At 32.4% G+C, this 17,575-nt stretch overlaps 1 protein-coding gene across 1 annotated transcript in view; it reads right to left on the minus strand.

Annotated features, from left to right (window-relative positions):
* Positions 1–322: 322 nt before the first annotated feature.
* LOC140441344 (uncharacterized) overlaps positions 323–17,575 on the minus strand; it is a 73,121-nt gene continuing 55,868 nt past the window's right edge. The window contains exons 2-4 of the mRNA XM_072532000.1: positions 12,516–13,584; positions 7,752–7,921; positions 323–674 (exon numbers count right to left, since the gene is read on the minus strand). Coding sequence (XP_072388101.1) covers positions 421–674; positions 7,752–7,921; positions 12,516–13,561 — 1,470 coding nt within the window. The 5' untranslated portion in view covers positions 13,562–13,584 and the 3' untranslated portion in view covers positions 323–420. The remainder of the gene's footprint in view (positions 675–7,751; positions 7,922–12,515; positions 13,585–17,575) is intronic.

Here is a 17,575-nt window from a genome sequence, read left to right on the forward strand (position 1 = left end):
AAGCAGATTAGTACCTACGAAAAATTGCGAATAAAAAAAAATTTTTTACCTTTTTAAAACGAATCGAAGACCAAGCTAACCTCTATATAACAAATCTTATTGTAACAGTATAACGGATGTTTTCTAATTTTCATCAGTATAATTCAAGATCAATTTTTACTTGCATTCGAAAATTGTCTCTTCTCAACAAATCGTTAATCACATGATTGCGCGAAGAGACAGCCTTCATTTAGCCATGGCCTTCCTTTCTTGTCGGTCTCGCACTTGTATGTGCAAATGTAGTATATGTGTTGATTATACAGTAAATTGGGAAAATATGTCATTTTATGTGGGTAAATGTTTATTTTTTTAACACAAATATAAAAAATAGCTGCAATAACAGAATAATTATATAATTACATATAGAATTGTTTTTCATGTTTAAAGTTTTCTTTTGGAACGACGGCAACGAACGATTTCTATATACTTTTCAAGCGGTATTACATCTCCATCAACAGTAATCACTCTTAAGCTATTAGCAGAAACCAGAGGGTTGATATGAGGATTGTGGAGTTCGGTTATTTGGGTAGAAGATGCACATGCGGAATCTCCACTACTACCCAATTTTCCTGACCAATATTCATTTCCAGGCAAAGCATTTCCATCCCAAGCGTAGGATACCACCAACAGTTTATCTAAAAAAATATACATATTTATTGGATTTTTATAGTATTTACTAAATCTACAAGCATATTACTTCGAACAATTATAATTGCATGTTTCTTAAACCGCAATTTTCAGTAAATCTTTAGTAGCCTAATTAAGTAAGTCTTAACAACCTAGTATTAATTTTATTTTAACTTTAGTTTTAGTTATAACCAGTGCTAGTAATCATAATGTAGTGGTAATCCTAAAAGTTTACCACAAAAGCACACTTTTAGCCATTTTAACATCACAAATATCTCGAGATATTCACTTCTATATAAAAAAACCAAAACGCACATTTTAATATCTTTTAAAAATCTATCGAATGGCACTTTTGGTAACTTTGAAATCTTAAATGAAAATCCAATTTTTTATTGGATATTCGGATTCTACGTGAAAAAAATAAATAAGCTCTATCTAATTTTTTTCCGCGACAGATGGCGCTGTAGTCCGAGAAGAAAAATTTGAAATTTTTTACTCTGTATATATATATATACATCGGTATAAATAAACGGCGCTCTAATTGTAAAAACAATTCTTTCTCGCAAGTGAAATTATTTCTACAGCTAATATGAGGTTAATTTCTTTCGTTGATTTTGTATCTGACTTTACTAAAAAACTACGTTTATCGTAAGCGAGGAACAACGATATGAACGTAGTAATTTTTTATTCCCTTCAGGGTGCTTGTTTTTAGTGAGTCTCCTTGCGTCTCACTTCTCGGAATGCTTGTTTTTAGTGAGTCTCCTTGCTTACCACTTTTTGGCGTGCTTATTTTTAGCTTGTCCCACGATGGTGCCAATAACATTGTAGTAAATGCTCAAGCTGTGCACCGTTTACTTCCTGACAGTAAGGTTATCTATGGTAAATGAGTCGATAAATTTTTTTAAGTATTACGCAGGTATTTGGGCAGCTACATCAATTCAACTCTTGCGCAGTTCATCTAAATTGAGGCTTCATTTCGTAAACATTTTTTAACTAACCCCACAAGAAAACATCAAGTGGAGTTAAATCTGGTGACCTATTACGCCATTCGCTCGGACTTTTTCGTACAATTCAACCATCAGGAAAATTTTCATCTAAATAACTACGAATGTTCCGTCCGTGAAGAGGTTATCGCCAGCAAGCTCCCTTATTATATGTTTTCATAAGTAAGAGTTTCATACTTGGACAGTAAGATTACCATTGATTAAAAATGGACCAATCCAATGAATCTTTATTATTCCAGCCCAAACCTTTAATTTCTGTGGATATTGGGTTTTGCTTTCTCGCATCCAATTGAAATGTTGCTTCATCTGAGAATACAATGTTATAAAAAAAGTCTGTGTCTTAATCTATTCTAAGCATGACATCGTCACAAAATTCTAAACGTCGGTCAGAATCATCTTCAATTATCTGCGAAGATGAACCTATTTCTTGAGCTTGAGTAGTTCTACGAAGACTACTGTGAGGATTTTCCGTAAATAATAATGAAATATTCAACTCCTCTTTATCATTTGTCGCTGACTTTGGTCTTCCTAATTTAGCTCGATCTTTCACAGACCCTGTAGCTTCAAATCTTCTAATTGTTCTCTTCATAGTCGACTTGGAGATAGAATCCATTCCAATTTAAAAAGCATCATTAAAAATATCTCGTGTTTCCCAGTATCACCTTTTCTATCACCCCAGCTTACCAATCATTAGTAATGATAGTCTTTCTTGTTCGTTAGCTGTCCTTTTGAAAGAAAAAAAACCTTTTACAAATTAAAATTTTCTTTACAGATAAAGGTTAATCTTCTGTTGAATCAACTTAAATAGTTGAACAAATGTGTATTTTAAAACGGATGGTACTAAATGGTATTAAACGGATGAAGCATCAAAATTAACAACAAAAATATTCCATTGTTTGTGCATGTATTTATTGAAGCGAAACTTCTATACTGGCGTTGTCTTACTTATTCTCTATAGTAAAATGCTGAAACACGCGTCACGAGGACAAGACGTCACGGGTAGCGTCACAAAATAGCGATTCTTCACATCGATTCACTAGTCTTGATCAAGTCGTTTCTAGTCATCATATATTTATTATCACCATTATCATCCAGGCTTCATTTATTACGTCCACTGCTGGATATAGGCCTCCCTTAAGCTCCTTCATTCTTTACGATTTTGTGCTCTTTGTTGCCAATTTTTGGTGATACGTCTGATGTCGTCAGCCCAACGTGTCGGTGATTTTCCTCTGCTACGTTTTTCTGCTCTTGGCCTCCAATTTGTAATTTTGCTCCTCCATCCTCAGATGCATGATGCAGAGTCATGCATTCTCGCTACATGGCACTACAAGCCAGACCATATTTAATATAAGAAGGTTTAAATTAAAAATTGCCTAAAAAATAACTAACAAAATACAGACATTAAATGAGAAGATTACCAAGAAGAAACCAATTAAAAGAATATCTATCAATGAAAGATTCGATTCATAATGATTGTCAAAATTTAAAAGTCATAAATATCATCCAATTAATAACAGTACTGAACCATCTGTTTAAATTTTTATGACAGGGATCGTTTAAAATAATTTCATATTAATATAATTATTATGTTTAAACATCTTATTTAGTTTATGTAATAATTAAATTTAATATCAAATGGGATATATTTATATTTTATTATTAATTTATTATCTCGTCTGAATTTGACATGTCCGTCAAAAGTAAACAACGTATGCTTTCTAAAGAGCCAGCATGTGGCGTAGGAGCAAAAATAATTTTTTTTTATTATAACTAATAAATTAACAATCAGAATAAAACAATGTATTCTATAAGTTAATGTAATGAGTTGAGGTTCTGCCCCTTGGTTCTGGCGTGATGTGGTCCCCTCCAGTGAAAGAATCACGGGTCCATGTTACTGGTCTGTTTGCCAACGTCGCTTTAGTCTTCTGATAACTCGATGTTGAGGTATTGCGGAAATTAATGGGTTGAAGTGTGTGTTCACTTTTTGAATGTATTGTAATTTCTTTTGCTGGTATACTTCTTTAACTGTTGAGATATTGAGATCCTCATACATCCTTTGGTTGGTTACGTACCAGGGTGCATCAACAATTGCTCTTAAGATTTTCGATTGGCATCTTTCCATAATAGCAATATTAGATTTACTACTACAGCCCCACAGCTCTATGCCATATGTCCATATTGGTTTGATAACTGTTTTATAAATTAGAATTTTATTATTTATTGACAGCTTGGAGTTTTTTTTCCAATTAACCAATTGATTTCTTTTTGTCTTAGGTGTATTTGTTTTCTTTTTTTGGTGATGTGTTCTTTCCAACACAGGGTTTGGTCCAGGTAACCCTAGGTATTTGGTTGTTTGAGTCCTGGGTATTTCCTCATTATTGATATATATTGGTGGTGGTGCTTCTCGTCGTAAAGTGAAAGTTACGTTGGTTAACTTGTTTTCATTTATTTTTATTTTCCATTGTTTTAGCCAGTTTTCAAGCTCATACAAATAGTCTTGGAGTTGTTGTGTAGCTATGTTAATGTGTTTGTGACTTGTAAGTGCTACTGTGTCATCTGCAATGTACGTTATGTGAAGTTGGTAGATCAGACGTATATAATATATATAATAATTGCTGCCCTGTGGAATTCACGCCTTAATGGCGTGATGTGCGTGGGATGCATTTTGGATATTTCTCCATTTACTTTTGTTCTAAACTGTCGGTTTTCCAAGTATGATGTATGTAAGTATTCGAAAGAATGGTGGTAATATTTGTTTAACTTTATAAAGAAGTCCTTTATGCCAAACTTTATCAAAAGTTTGACGTACATCTAGTGATACCATTGGGCAATATTCCTTTTCTTCTAATGCGGAATTGATTTTATTGGTTATTCGGTGGCATTGCTGAATAGTTGAGTGTTCTCGTCGAAATCCAAACTGATAATTTGGTATCCAATCTGCGCCTGTAAAGTCTGGATCTATTCTTTTTATTAAAAGTTTTTCCAGTAATTTGGAGATTGTTGATAACAGACTGATAGGTCGATAGGATGAGACTTCACTTGGACCCTTTCCTGGTTTTGGGAATAAAAGTATTTCTGCAATTTTTAGATTGTTAGGCCAATAAGTACATTTTAATATTGCGTTAAATATATATGTCAGGATTACTATACCCTTTTTTGGTAATTATTTCAGCATTTTTGGTGTTATTAGGTGAATTCCGGGGACTTTTTGATATTTAGTCTTAAGATTTCTTCTTTAAGTTCTTTGGGTGTTGTTAATTTTATTGCATTTACTGATGGTTCTTCCGAGTTTAAATAATTAATAATTTCTTGATCTTCTTCATTGTTGTGTGATTGGAATAGTGTTGCTAAATGTTCAGCAAATAATTCTGATTTTTCTTTATCGCTTCTTGCCTATTGGTTCTGTGTGTCTGTGGTTTTTCTTACTGGTGGCGATATTGCTTGAGGTTTTAAGGATGATTTGATTGGTTTCCATATTGAATGGTCGTATCTGTTAAGTTGTGTTACATATTTTTTTGACTGACTCTTCTCTTGCAATTTTTAGTTGTGTTTTTAATTTATTGGTTAAGCAATTGTAAAACTTTTATCCCCTGGGTTCTGACTTTGTTGCCATTTGGCTCTTGCTCTTCTTTTCTATTCAGTAATGAGCTTTTTATTTCTAGTGGAATATTTATTCTATTCTTGATTTTATTTTTATCTGCATCGTTCGGTGTCGCTTCTTTTGCAGCGTTTTGCAATAATGTCATAAGGTTGTTTGTAGCTGCTTCTATTTCTGAAGGATTTCTTAGTGTTACATTTAGTTTAATGTTTTCATTCAGTATTTTTCGGTAAAGGTTCCAATCTGTTCTAGGTCCATGCAGTTTTGGAGTAGGTTGTCTGTTAATAACGCAGGTGCTAATTGTTGCAATAATTGGTGAATGATCTGAAGATAGATCATAACTTGGAACTATGTCCATAAAGGTGTTAGATATTTCTTTTATGATGCAAAAATCTAAGAGGTCTGGTCTTTTTTTTTGGTGTCCGTTGGCCAGTACATTGGTGTTCCTGTTGATAAATATGAGTATTTATTTTCTTGCATTAAGCTATAGGGCTTTCTCCCCTTTGTTGTTATTAATCTTGATCCCCAGTAAGTGTGTTTACTATTAAAGTCACCAGCTGCGATAAATTTTGGACCAAGAGCATTAAAGAAGGATCCGAAATCGGTTTTTTTAATATTGTGCTTTGGAGGGCAATATACTGCTGCTATTGTTATTTCGTAAGGTAATGAGCACACTTTAATTACTGTAGCTTGGATACAGTCTGTTATATAACTTTCCATCATGAAATGTTTGATTGTTTGATCAAGATTGCTGTACCTCCATGGTCTGTCTTGCCTGGGTGGTCAATACGGTACGTTCGATAATGAGGTATTTTAAAATACGACTTGTCTGTAAAATGTGTCTCACTTATTAATAATATATCTATAAAATTTTGTTGTAGAAATATTATCACCCTTTTTATTGTTTATTTGTAATTGTATTTCTCGAGATATTAGACTGTTTCCATAATTTTCCTAGGGTATCAGGAAAACACGATTTTTCCGTTTATAGTGTTATTTATCAACAATGTGGAAAAAATGTTTCGAATGAAAGTTAATCATTTTTTCATATAAATCTGCAATAAAAATGAAGATTCTTACTTAGGATTTTAAAGTTGCCCCCCTCCCAACTCCCAGGGGTTGGGGTTGAAATTGTGTTTGGTGTGATTCGATACATTTTTAAAAAATATTGAACATTTTTTTCAGTTTTTCGATAAATGTAAATTTTGCAAAATATTCGACCGTACCGCTTCTTTTGGCACACTCGGTGTAATAAATATGTGACAATAAAACTGTTGTTGGGGTTGTCGATACTCACACATCAAAAAAATTTATGAGCAATGTTCACTGATCCCAACGAATAAGTTGGAGATTCTAGAAATAGAATCGGACGGATGGGATAAGAAATGATGAGGGACTTCGAAGATTGATCAAAGAGTGTGAACAATTGACAATTATATCAAAAAGAAAACTTCAGTATTTGAGAAATATCATGAGTCTCAAAAAAAAGGAAAAAAGAAGAATAGACAGAAGAAGGATATCCTGAGGAAGTTGCGTGAATGGTGTGGTTTTAACAGTTAATAAAGTTAGATTGACCATTAAGTATAATATCCAATCTTGGATAGGAATGACACCACAAAAAGAATAAGGAAAGAAAAAATTGTTCATTGCTCGACTTTTGACGAAAAGAATATAATAAAACATGTAGAGACAATACAAAATGCATGGTTACAACAGCAAATTTACTAAGATGTAAATTGGAGCTGAAAGGTCAGATAATAGGACAAGTCATGGAGTTTAAATATATAGACATCGCATTATCTACTACGGAAAGCTCGAAACTGAAGTGGAAGATCAAGTGAATGGAGCAAACAGAGCCGCAGACTGCCTGAATAAAACAATATGGAGAAATAAAAATATCGGGAAAGAAACGAAAGGCAGAATTTACAAAACAGTAATCAGACGAATAATGACATACGCGACAGAAATAAGACCCGACACAGAGAGGACAAAAAGGATATTAGAAACAGCAGAGATGAAAACAAAATTGATGGTAAGACACTATACAGAGCTACAAGTACACATATACGACGTAGATGCAAGGTTGAAAACATCAAGAACTGGGTAAGAAATAGAAGAGTAGAATGGAACGATCATATAAGCCGAATGATAACAAATAGAATAGTAAAGACGGCAAGAGACGGTTCCCCAATAGGAAAACGATCAGTAGGAAGACCACGAAAACGATGGAAAGACAACTTACTGGAGGCACATTGAAAAACAGGCAGAGTTATGTCTATATAAAAAAAAGAAGAAAAAGAAGAAGAAGAGTTGTAGGGACATCATGATAAACGATACTTAGGTACTGCCTATGTGTAATTTTTTGATTAAGTAGACCACGTTCCAATTATGACTATAATTGGTGCAAAATTCAGATATTTCCTCTAATTCTATTATTTGAAAGAACGGATATGGCTTTGATTTCATACTTTAAATTTACTTACCTTGTTCCAGTTTTTCATGAGGATTCCTTTTATTAATTAATATGGTAATGCCGCCTAATTGATGGTTTGGAATGGGAAACTGTTCTCCATCTTTATAATTGCCACATTTTTCTTGATTTATCCAGGCAAAACAAATGTCACTTATGTAATTTAATTGGTGTCCAAGAATTCTAAAAATCATATAAAGTATACAAAAATACACAATTAATAACACTACATAAAAGATTTTTCAATAAAGCATAGGTATAGATGGATTTTTAGTTTATTGATATTATGATGGATGGATTTTTTAGAACTGATTTAGTTTTAGTTCCTGCATAGTTAGATGAATGCTTAAGCTAGTTTGAAGTTATACAAGCAAACAAAATAAACCGTTTAATTTTACTCCAACAGTTTATTACGGAATACGCACAATTATGGAATGGTATATCACATGTTTAGGGGTACATACAGAGTTAGTGGTAAATTTGAGTTACATGTTCCTTGGACTTATTGAACATGTATGGAACATACTAGAAAAAATATTAAGATAAGAGTCGGATTATTATTTTTGAATATTTCGTTGGTAGCGTGATCCATATTAGCTTTATCTTCCGTTGGAGATCCGTCCAGATTCTCAAAATATTCACCGTGTACTTTAAGACAACAAGCCATGCGATTTTTAAAACTTTGCAATACATTTTACATCATCCCTTACTGCTCAATTCTTTTATCTCTGTGGTAATGATTTTTTTATGTGATCCCGCAGCAAACAGTCTTCTTCTTCTTGATGTGCCTATCCGTTACGAATGTTGGCGATCATCATGGCCATCTTTATCTTGTCTGCAGCAGCGCGGAAAAGCTGCACAGATGTTGTATTGAACCAAATTCTGAAGTTCTTTAACCAAGATGTTCTTCTTCTGGCTGGACCTCGTTTTCCAAATATTTTTTCTTGCAGGATGGCTTGAAGGAGAGCATATCTGGATTCATTTCGCATAATATGTCCGAAGAATTGTAACGTTCGAGATTTGATGGTGGTCAGTACTTCTCGATTCTTATTCATTATTCTGAGGACCTCCTCATTTGTGACTCGGTCACAAACGCAAAAAGTCTAAACTTTCATATTTATATTACAAAGGAATTAATTTATTAAACACAACACTAAAATTAATAACCACAGTGATAACAAATAAACTTAATGAAATTATAACACTAGCAGAAGAACAACAAGGTTTTAGTTAGGGAAGATCAGGCTCCGACGCTATATTTATAATGAGGCAAGTGCAAGAGAAATCATTAGAATACAATAAACCAGCATGTCTATGTTTTGAGGACCTTTAGAAGGCATTTGATCGGGTCAAATTAAAGGACGTTATACATTTATTGTAAGCAAGAGAGATACCTCTAGGAATAATCAAAACGATTGAAAATATCTACCAAAACAATACAAGCAGTTTGTTTTAGGTAGTTTTAGGTACGTGTAAACATATCGTTCCAGTCGCTGGCGTACCTGTAAAGAGTACAGCAAGCGACTGACTTCGCAAAGTAGGAACTGGCATGCCAGTGAGACTGGCACCAGCTGGATACATGTAAACGTGCCTTTATGTATGAAATAATAAAAAAAAAATAAGAACTAAAAACGGATACCAAATCGGAGAAAAACAACTTAAAATAATCTGCTATGCAGACGACGCAAAACTACTCTCTCAAAGAGATGATAATTTACAACTTATGCTGCACCAATTCAATATAGCCGCCAGAAAATTTAACATGTTAATTTTCACAAAAAATGGTAGATGCATGGTTATAACAGCAAATTTACTGAGATGTAAATTTTAGCTGAAAGGTCAAATAATAGAACAAGGGAAGAAGTTAAAATATCTAGCATCACATTATCTAGCTACGGAAACCTCGAACTTTCAAACCTTGTTCTATTATTTCCCTATAAGTATTTTGAGCTTATCTAATTTTAATACATTGCTTTTTAATCTTTAATGAAGCACTTATGACAGGACGAGCGCTCGGACTGCAGCGTGTATAAAGGTGGGTACACATATGCGAGCCGAACTGTTTACGAACTGCTCGTGAGCTGTTCGCGAAGAGTTCGTTGAAAATATGTTTATGTTCAGAGTATCCAATAGCCTAAGTATCTAATAACAAACCGAGAATATTAATTTACTTCGTTATTCTAAACATTTCGGTATTTTGTTTACATTATCTGTTATTAATTTCTCTCGTTACTTTTGAATAAGCCGCGCTAGTTCAGCAATTTTGTTTAACCGAATGATCTCATCGCACACTTAGCAGAAACAATTTATAGTCTCGAACACCGTTCAAATTTAACTGCGAACATTCTTTGTGTTCGTCCCAAAAACCGACAGGCCGCGGTTCCTGACGAGCAACGAACGAACAGCTCGCAAGCGGTTCGTCCCGTCGTACAAATTAACGAATATAGTATAATTCTCATTGTACCGTTCGCGTCATAAAAAACTGGTACAACTCTTATTACCGAAAATCATGTTTTTCAAGTTGTGTAAGTTGATCTTGTCACATGTGTCATTCTAATTTCTAGGGCACTGTTGCCAGTTCAACGAAAATATTATATGAAATCAGCTAAAAGCAGGGCTGTGTGACAGACCGCCAGTTTTGAGTATACTAAAAACTAAAACATCGAGCATTCTCAATCAGTCAGTCACATTAAATTTGTTTAAACATGCATCCTAAAAAATTCTCATATTAATTTTGTAATTTTTCATTATCTCAATTAAGTACTCATACCTTGATTTGTGTTTTATTATAATTTATGAAAATATTTCAATTCAAATATAGTGATAGATAAAATCAATCTAGACATAACTTTAAATTATTATAATAAAACATTACAGTGAGGTATTGGATCTGTCACTTTATAATCTACGTAGGATAAAGTATAATGTTAGTTTTTGTTAATGTTATCGTTCATATAATAAATAATAAATTAATTTTGGTAGTTGGCCTGTGACTAAACTTATTGATACAAAATACAGTTCGTGTTCGCTAGGTAATTGAAGTAAAAAATTAGATACAGTAGATGCGTTTCAATGTTCCCTGTGCCAATAATCTAGGTTTAAAGATCCTTCAAATATTTTGGATATTAGCTGAACCCTATCTCTGGTTATTAAATTTATTAAATACGGTTTTTTATTGTTAATGATAAAAATAATACCTATCTAATAATAACTTTATTTTTTTAATTAGATTTAGTGCAATTCCGTTATCTGTGATGGCAACAGCGAGTTAATTCACGAACCACTGTATCCAGTCTGAACCCAGGTTTACATTGGGAAAAAAAAAGTGTACCAGTTTTATATGACGGGAAGTGTACAAATGAGCGCCCACCTTACGATGCGCGGTTCATTAACAATTAAAAACAATGTTTTAAAATAAAATAACCCCAGCATTTTCAACAGGAGCTCAGGTATCTTTTTGGCCTTAATAGAATAACACATTGCAGAAGCTACTTCAAAACCACGGCGTTTTAACTCTTTCCTCTTTATATATTCTAGAAACTGTTTAACTGCTTAATTCGTATAGACCTGCATGTTTTTCCAGTAAGACCTAATCATGACTACTCCACCAGAAATTCAAGCTTTGATGTCTATTTACCAATCCCGTCCTCTGAGATAGTACAGAAATCATTCGGCAAAAAAATTATACAACCATCTCCCTTTTGCAACTTAATCTACAACTTCTTTTCTTAAGTTCCTTAAATTGACAAAAACCGATCTATCTGAAAGACCATATTATTTATGGGAATATATATATATATATGGGTATCACATGCAGCAACTTAAACGTTGTATATTTTATTATCTTTTATTTTATGATATTGTCGATTTATCAAATTTTAGTAAATTTTAATTGTTCTTGATATTTTTTTTTTACTTTTTGTAAGCTTTGTCCGTACAATAATTGTACAATTTTCAATGACAATAAAGTATATTTCTATTCCTAAAGTTTCAAGTTGAATTTAGCCACTTATTGATTTCAAAAATAATATTTTTTACTTGTGGTTTTGAGCCTTAAAGATAGAAGTTTTGCCTTTTTTCAGTTTTAAAAATAAATATAACTTAAAAAAATCAACTTTAGACAAAACTTACAGATCATTTTTGTCTATAATGATCTAAAAAACCTAAAAAATGAACCTATTGAAACGTGTTTATTTGTTTAAAAAAAAATGTTTAAAAAAAATCTGAACAACTTTTCGCCTGGGCGATCTCTTTAACCTTATTTTGGGGTATATCATGAAGTGATTATGTAAAAAAAATTTTATGGGAATATTTTTCCGAACAAATCCGAGCTTTTCGCCTTGTCTAGTAGTTTTTAACAACTTTGATAATTATTTTTGTTAATTGCAATATTGTTGAAATCATGTCTAAACAGGGTATTGTACTCCTAAAACACGTATTTTTTATTTGACCAATAGGTAGCCCAAAATAATTTATACAAAATTTCTTATAACTCCTAAAGTTTTTTAGCCTTAGTGCTTTTTGATTCTAGCCCAACTATTGTTAAACTCTATCAAAAATGCGTAAAATTAATTCTAGTTTTACTTTCATCTACATCAATCAAGTTTTTCATATGGCAAGCTGTACCATGAATAACCGCTCTAATAACCGTAAATTTTGTAAAAGACTATAATGACTAGATGAGTAAAAGTATAGTTGCCAACAATAGTTCTTATAAAAGTTCATACAAAAATGAATTATCAAATGAACTTGTATATCTTGGTGTGATTATACTTACGAAATTCTACTGGAAAATGCATCCATATACACTTTTTCTTGGTGAGGTGAAATCTTCCAAACACCCAATCCTAAACCGACCACATGCACGAACGCAGTCTTTCCTGCTTCCTTGGCTCTAAAGTTTGCTTCTAGCAATAAAGTATCTATCGAAACTGCCAGTCTTTTATAGTAATACTGATTATCGAATATACCCTCTGGTTTTAATGTCACATATCTTTTTCCTTTATCTTTTAAATCTTTTATAGATTTCAGCGTTTCTTCAAAGTCTAAGCAATCTTCTTCGTAGAATTCTGAAAAGAGTTTATGAACGCTATGTTTAACGTTTGTGCCATAACCATTTTCTTTTGTATTTTGTGTTCTAGTAGCCACAATTTCCTGATATTCCATTACATTGTTCTTTTTCATTCTTGGTCCTATTGCTCCTACTATGATTCCTTCGTCAGCGATAGATGTACGATCGGTCGAAAATTTTGCCATATTTTTTCTGTCTCCTTTATTTACAAAGTATGAATAAGAACTTACTGATAGTAATGCTGACAATTTTATTTCATCGTAAGAGATGTAGTTTTTCAGAACAAGAGGTGGACGTTCGTTTACGCATCCAATTGTTACCCAATCATTTTGTCCTTTTTTTCCATCGAGAAGGACGTACTTATCCAATTTTCCCATAAACATGACTGCTCTATTCTTTAAAAGCCTATCAATAAATTCATATAGACCTAAATCTTTATAAAAATTCCGTTCAACCTCAGATCCATATTTTCTTTTAAGTAATATAAATTTAGTATATAGTTCTAATACATTCTCATGAATCAGAGAATATACTGAATTTATATTTCGTTCAAGAATCTCCTGTGGAACATTAGCTTTTAAAGACTTGCATCTTCCAGTGTCGACAGGAAATTTTAAGCTAAAATTATTGCTACTGGTAATAAAATTTTCTAAAGTTACTTTGCATAAATCTTCTGTAGTTTTGGCTATTAATAAGGGAAATGTTTCGTTTGACCATTCTGGATGTTTAAAGGACCAATCGGGTAAGGCCATATCCTCTGGGATTTTTATTTATTCTGCAAAATAAATTTCTATTAGTGGCTTATTAATATAAATTACTAATAAAATAATATAAGTGAACATATACAAATAATTAAAAATTTATTTAATTGATATCTGCCACAATTTCCTCAGCAATATTCAAATCGTATGAATCAAATGGGGGAGGTAAATTAAATTAATTTGATTTAATAATAAAAGCCGTTTTACTATATATAGAGTAGATGGGTATTATTGACTGACAAGTTATGTAAAATAAAGTTTTATCTGGAGGTTGTAGGCATTAATACGGCAGGGTAAGTGAAACTGTTTGTTATTATCTAGTTTTCGCAAAATTTATTTGCTTCTTCAGCAAATAAATACTTTAATTAGACAAGTTAAATACTTCATCATTATATTATGTAAACTACGCAGCCATATCACAATCGACAAATCTACAACTAATTATTAAAAACAAAAAATATAAGAAACAAAAACGAGTCTCTTTCTGACATAAATCAAATTTCAAAATAAATTGTCTAATCATGTATCCACTTTTTTTTATAATTAAATAAAATTAAATCATTGTAATTGCTAATAGAACAAGTATTTAATTATAATTAGATTTAAGCAAATATGCAAATTGCATATTTTGCATATAATGCATAAAAAATGCAAAAATGTCAAATTTTGCATATTTTTATAAAAATAAGCATAAAGTGCATATAATTTGAAAATTTGGTGTTAACTATATATTTTATATTCAAACTTACAGATAGCATGAAAATGACAATATTTAATTTTGTTTTATAATCACTTGGTATTCAAATTCTTGGTATAGTAACTAATAAAAGACAGCAGCTTATAGTTTTGTCACGTTTTGTCCTGGAATTAAGGGTTTGTGTTTGCCAGTTTATGTCTCTAGGTAACAATTTTTATTTTGACGGTCAAAAAAACAAACCGAACGAGACACTTTTAACGAAGACTTGGGTCGTGCATTAGTATCTTCTAATATACCGCTTTCAAAATTATCTAATGAAAACTTGTTCTTTTTAAAAAAAAAAATATTGCAAATGAAACATTCCCAGTGAACGAACTCTAAAGAGAAATAATGTTAATTTGTTATACTCCACAGTTATCCACAACATAAAAGCCGAAATAGGTAATAATTACTTTTACATATGTGGACAAGACCACTGATTCGTCAGGAAGATACATTGTGCACTAATTGATTGGTGTACTAAGCGATGAAACCTTTCCAAAATCGTATTTAATTTCTTGTAACCAAGTGGAAAAAACCAACGCTCTAATAATATCACGGTTTCTACAAGAAGCATTAGCAAACTTTTTTCTTCCTGCTGCTGTGCCTAATGATAAATTATTGCTTATTTTATCTGATGCCGCACCATAAGTTAAAACAAGACGGAATTCGATTGTTTATCCGTAATATTCATCCCTTAACAGAAATTAACGACAACAAAAAAAGCATTCGAAGAATTAGGATATTCACTTAAAAATATTTCCAGCATAAAACGAAAAGATAATAAAACGCAACTATCCCTCTTCCGCGTATAATTAGTTACTAATTCAAATAATAGAGACATTTGTAATATCAATAAACTACTCAACTCAATAGTTATTGAACCACCACATCCCAAAAGAGAATTTTTTCAATGTCACAGATGTAAACATTTCAGACACCATTACAAATATTGAAACAGAATTTCCCGGTGCATAAAATGCACATATAATCACTTAACCCCTGAGTGTTCAAATAAAACCCGAAACAAAGATGTGAAGTGCACAAATTGCAAAGAGAATCATCCTGCAAACTACAGGGGCTGTTTACTTCACAAAGAGCTGCAAAAAAAACATAAAAGTAAACATAACAGAGAAAATACCATCACACCAGCCAATTTCGTCAACAACTTCCTCAAACACTCGTCCATTTGTTACATATGCAAACGCTGTAGCGGAACAAAATCATACCACCGAAATAATTCCAAACGTTACACATGAAAACCCTAATAGAACTCATATAAGTATAATTTGGAGGTAATGGTACAAAAGTTAATAAATAGAAGGAATGGATAAAATGTTTGATCTTTTAATAAGGATGCTATCAAAATTAAATTAAAAATTCAACTCTGAGACCAAAGTTATGATGGTCTCAGAGGCACACAGGACAAACAGGAGTTACTTTCCAATGTCAATTTTCTGCACATAATATATGCCCCACCACATCCAATGGGAAAAGGTCGTGGTTGAACTGCATTAATAATTAGAAATAATATAAAATACCATAAAATAAATAAAGTCTGTAAAATAAATATGCAGGCAACGTCGATATCTATAGAATTCAGCAAATGATATATAACGATGTCAGTCGTATATTGCCCCCGTGGTAAAATAATTAAAGACACTAGTTATTTAAATACGCTTTTAAAAACCATAGATGACAATAATTTGATATTACTTTTTGCCATTATACCATTTACTTTGACTCGCCGTAGGTTTAACCATTCTTTAAGACCATTTAAGTAAATTTGTAAATTTTGTCACGCTGTAACAGGAACTGAGCTAGAAGCCAATATTACAGTGTTATCTTAAGTAGCAATTGTGTTAGTTGCTTTTGTGGGAATATCTGCCATATAGAGTAAATATAGAGTAAGTATAAAGTACTCCCGATAGAATTGGATTTATGTTTGATACAGGTTCATTATATCTGATCCGAAAATGGCGATCGGGGAGATATGATATGATAAAAAGTGTATACAGAGGGTGAGAAAAATGGCTCGTTGCAGCCTGCAGGGCTGCAGTGCAATATTCTTTCTTTTCAATTGCATCTCTTGCTACTTTGCTAGCACTATGTGGTTATTCTATTGTTCGGTGTTCTTGCCTTAAACCGGATATATGATATGGATATTGCGCCGATGTACTCTTATGATGTAAGGTGGACTGCTTCTTCGATATCTTTACTTGTTTTGAGAGGGTTATTTAAGTTGGAATTTTGAATATTTATCTGAATAGGTTTTATCTTTCTTGATTTGGAAGTGTAGGATATTTGTTTGTATTATATGCACTTTCCATTACATCAATAAATATGGGAAAATGATCCGAAGATAGGTCGAAGGATGGTTTTATATTTAAAAAGTCTTTAGTAGGTCAGTATGTTGGTCGTCCAGTGGAAATTCGAGTCAAATTATTGATCGTTACACCAAGCTCCGCTTGGTATTTTTGCTCTGTACTATATTATTCACACTACATTTCATTCTTGAGCCGCCAGGCTAATATCAGTTTAATTGATTCCGTTCTTAGATACTTTTTAGTGACTGATTAGCTATATATACACTCATACAAATCAGTACAATATTTTTCTATCCTTAATAAAGTAGTAAATAAATTATTAAGTAAAATTGTGATAGTGACTTCTTTGGGTACTAAGCTTTACCAGCAATTGTACCAAAAACACTACTGGCTACATCTTATTTTCCAGAGAAACCAAGAACCTTCCCCGAGGATTGCGTAAATTCGCTGGGACATATCTAAGTTGAGTACTATATTTATTTGATACCGGTGTTAAAATCTAAATGACCTGACGACGGATCTGTCGTCTTTGTAACGACGCAAGCATAGCTTGGCGACAGCTTGTCGCTAAGGGAAGATAAGTAAGAAGTCCCGTTACTTCTTAACGGAAAGATGGTAAAACCAACCCTCCTCCGGCAAACGGCAAAAGCATTCTGTTTCAAGTCATCGAAGTAACAACATGTAGTATAATATTATAATATTAATATATTTGTAATATTTTTTATTTTCATTACAAACAATTAAGTCTTTTCATATTATAACGTTTACATAGAAGTATTAAATAGTTTAATTTACGGTCTTGTGTTCCTTACTAAAACCACGGGAAGTCCAAATAATATTTAGCAACAAGTAACTGGAAGAATTCAAGATTTCCGTTTTCCACTGAACAGTTACACAACATACTGGTCCTTCGATTTGGATGCTTGCTGCTTTGGAAATACG

This window comes from Diabrotica undecimpunctata, chromosome 5 (genome assembly GCF_040954645.1).
Source record: "Diabrotica undecimpunctata isolate CICGRU chromosome 5, icDiaUnde3, whole genome shotgun sequence".
Classification (NCBI taxonomy): domain Eukaryota; kingdom Metazoa; phylum Arthropoda; class Insecta; order Coleoptera; family Chrysomelidae; genus Diabrotica; species Diabrotica undecimpunctata.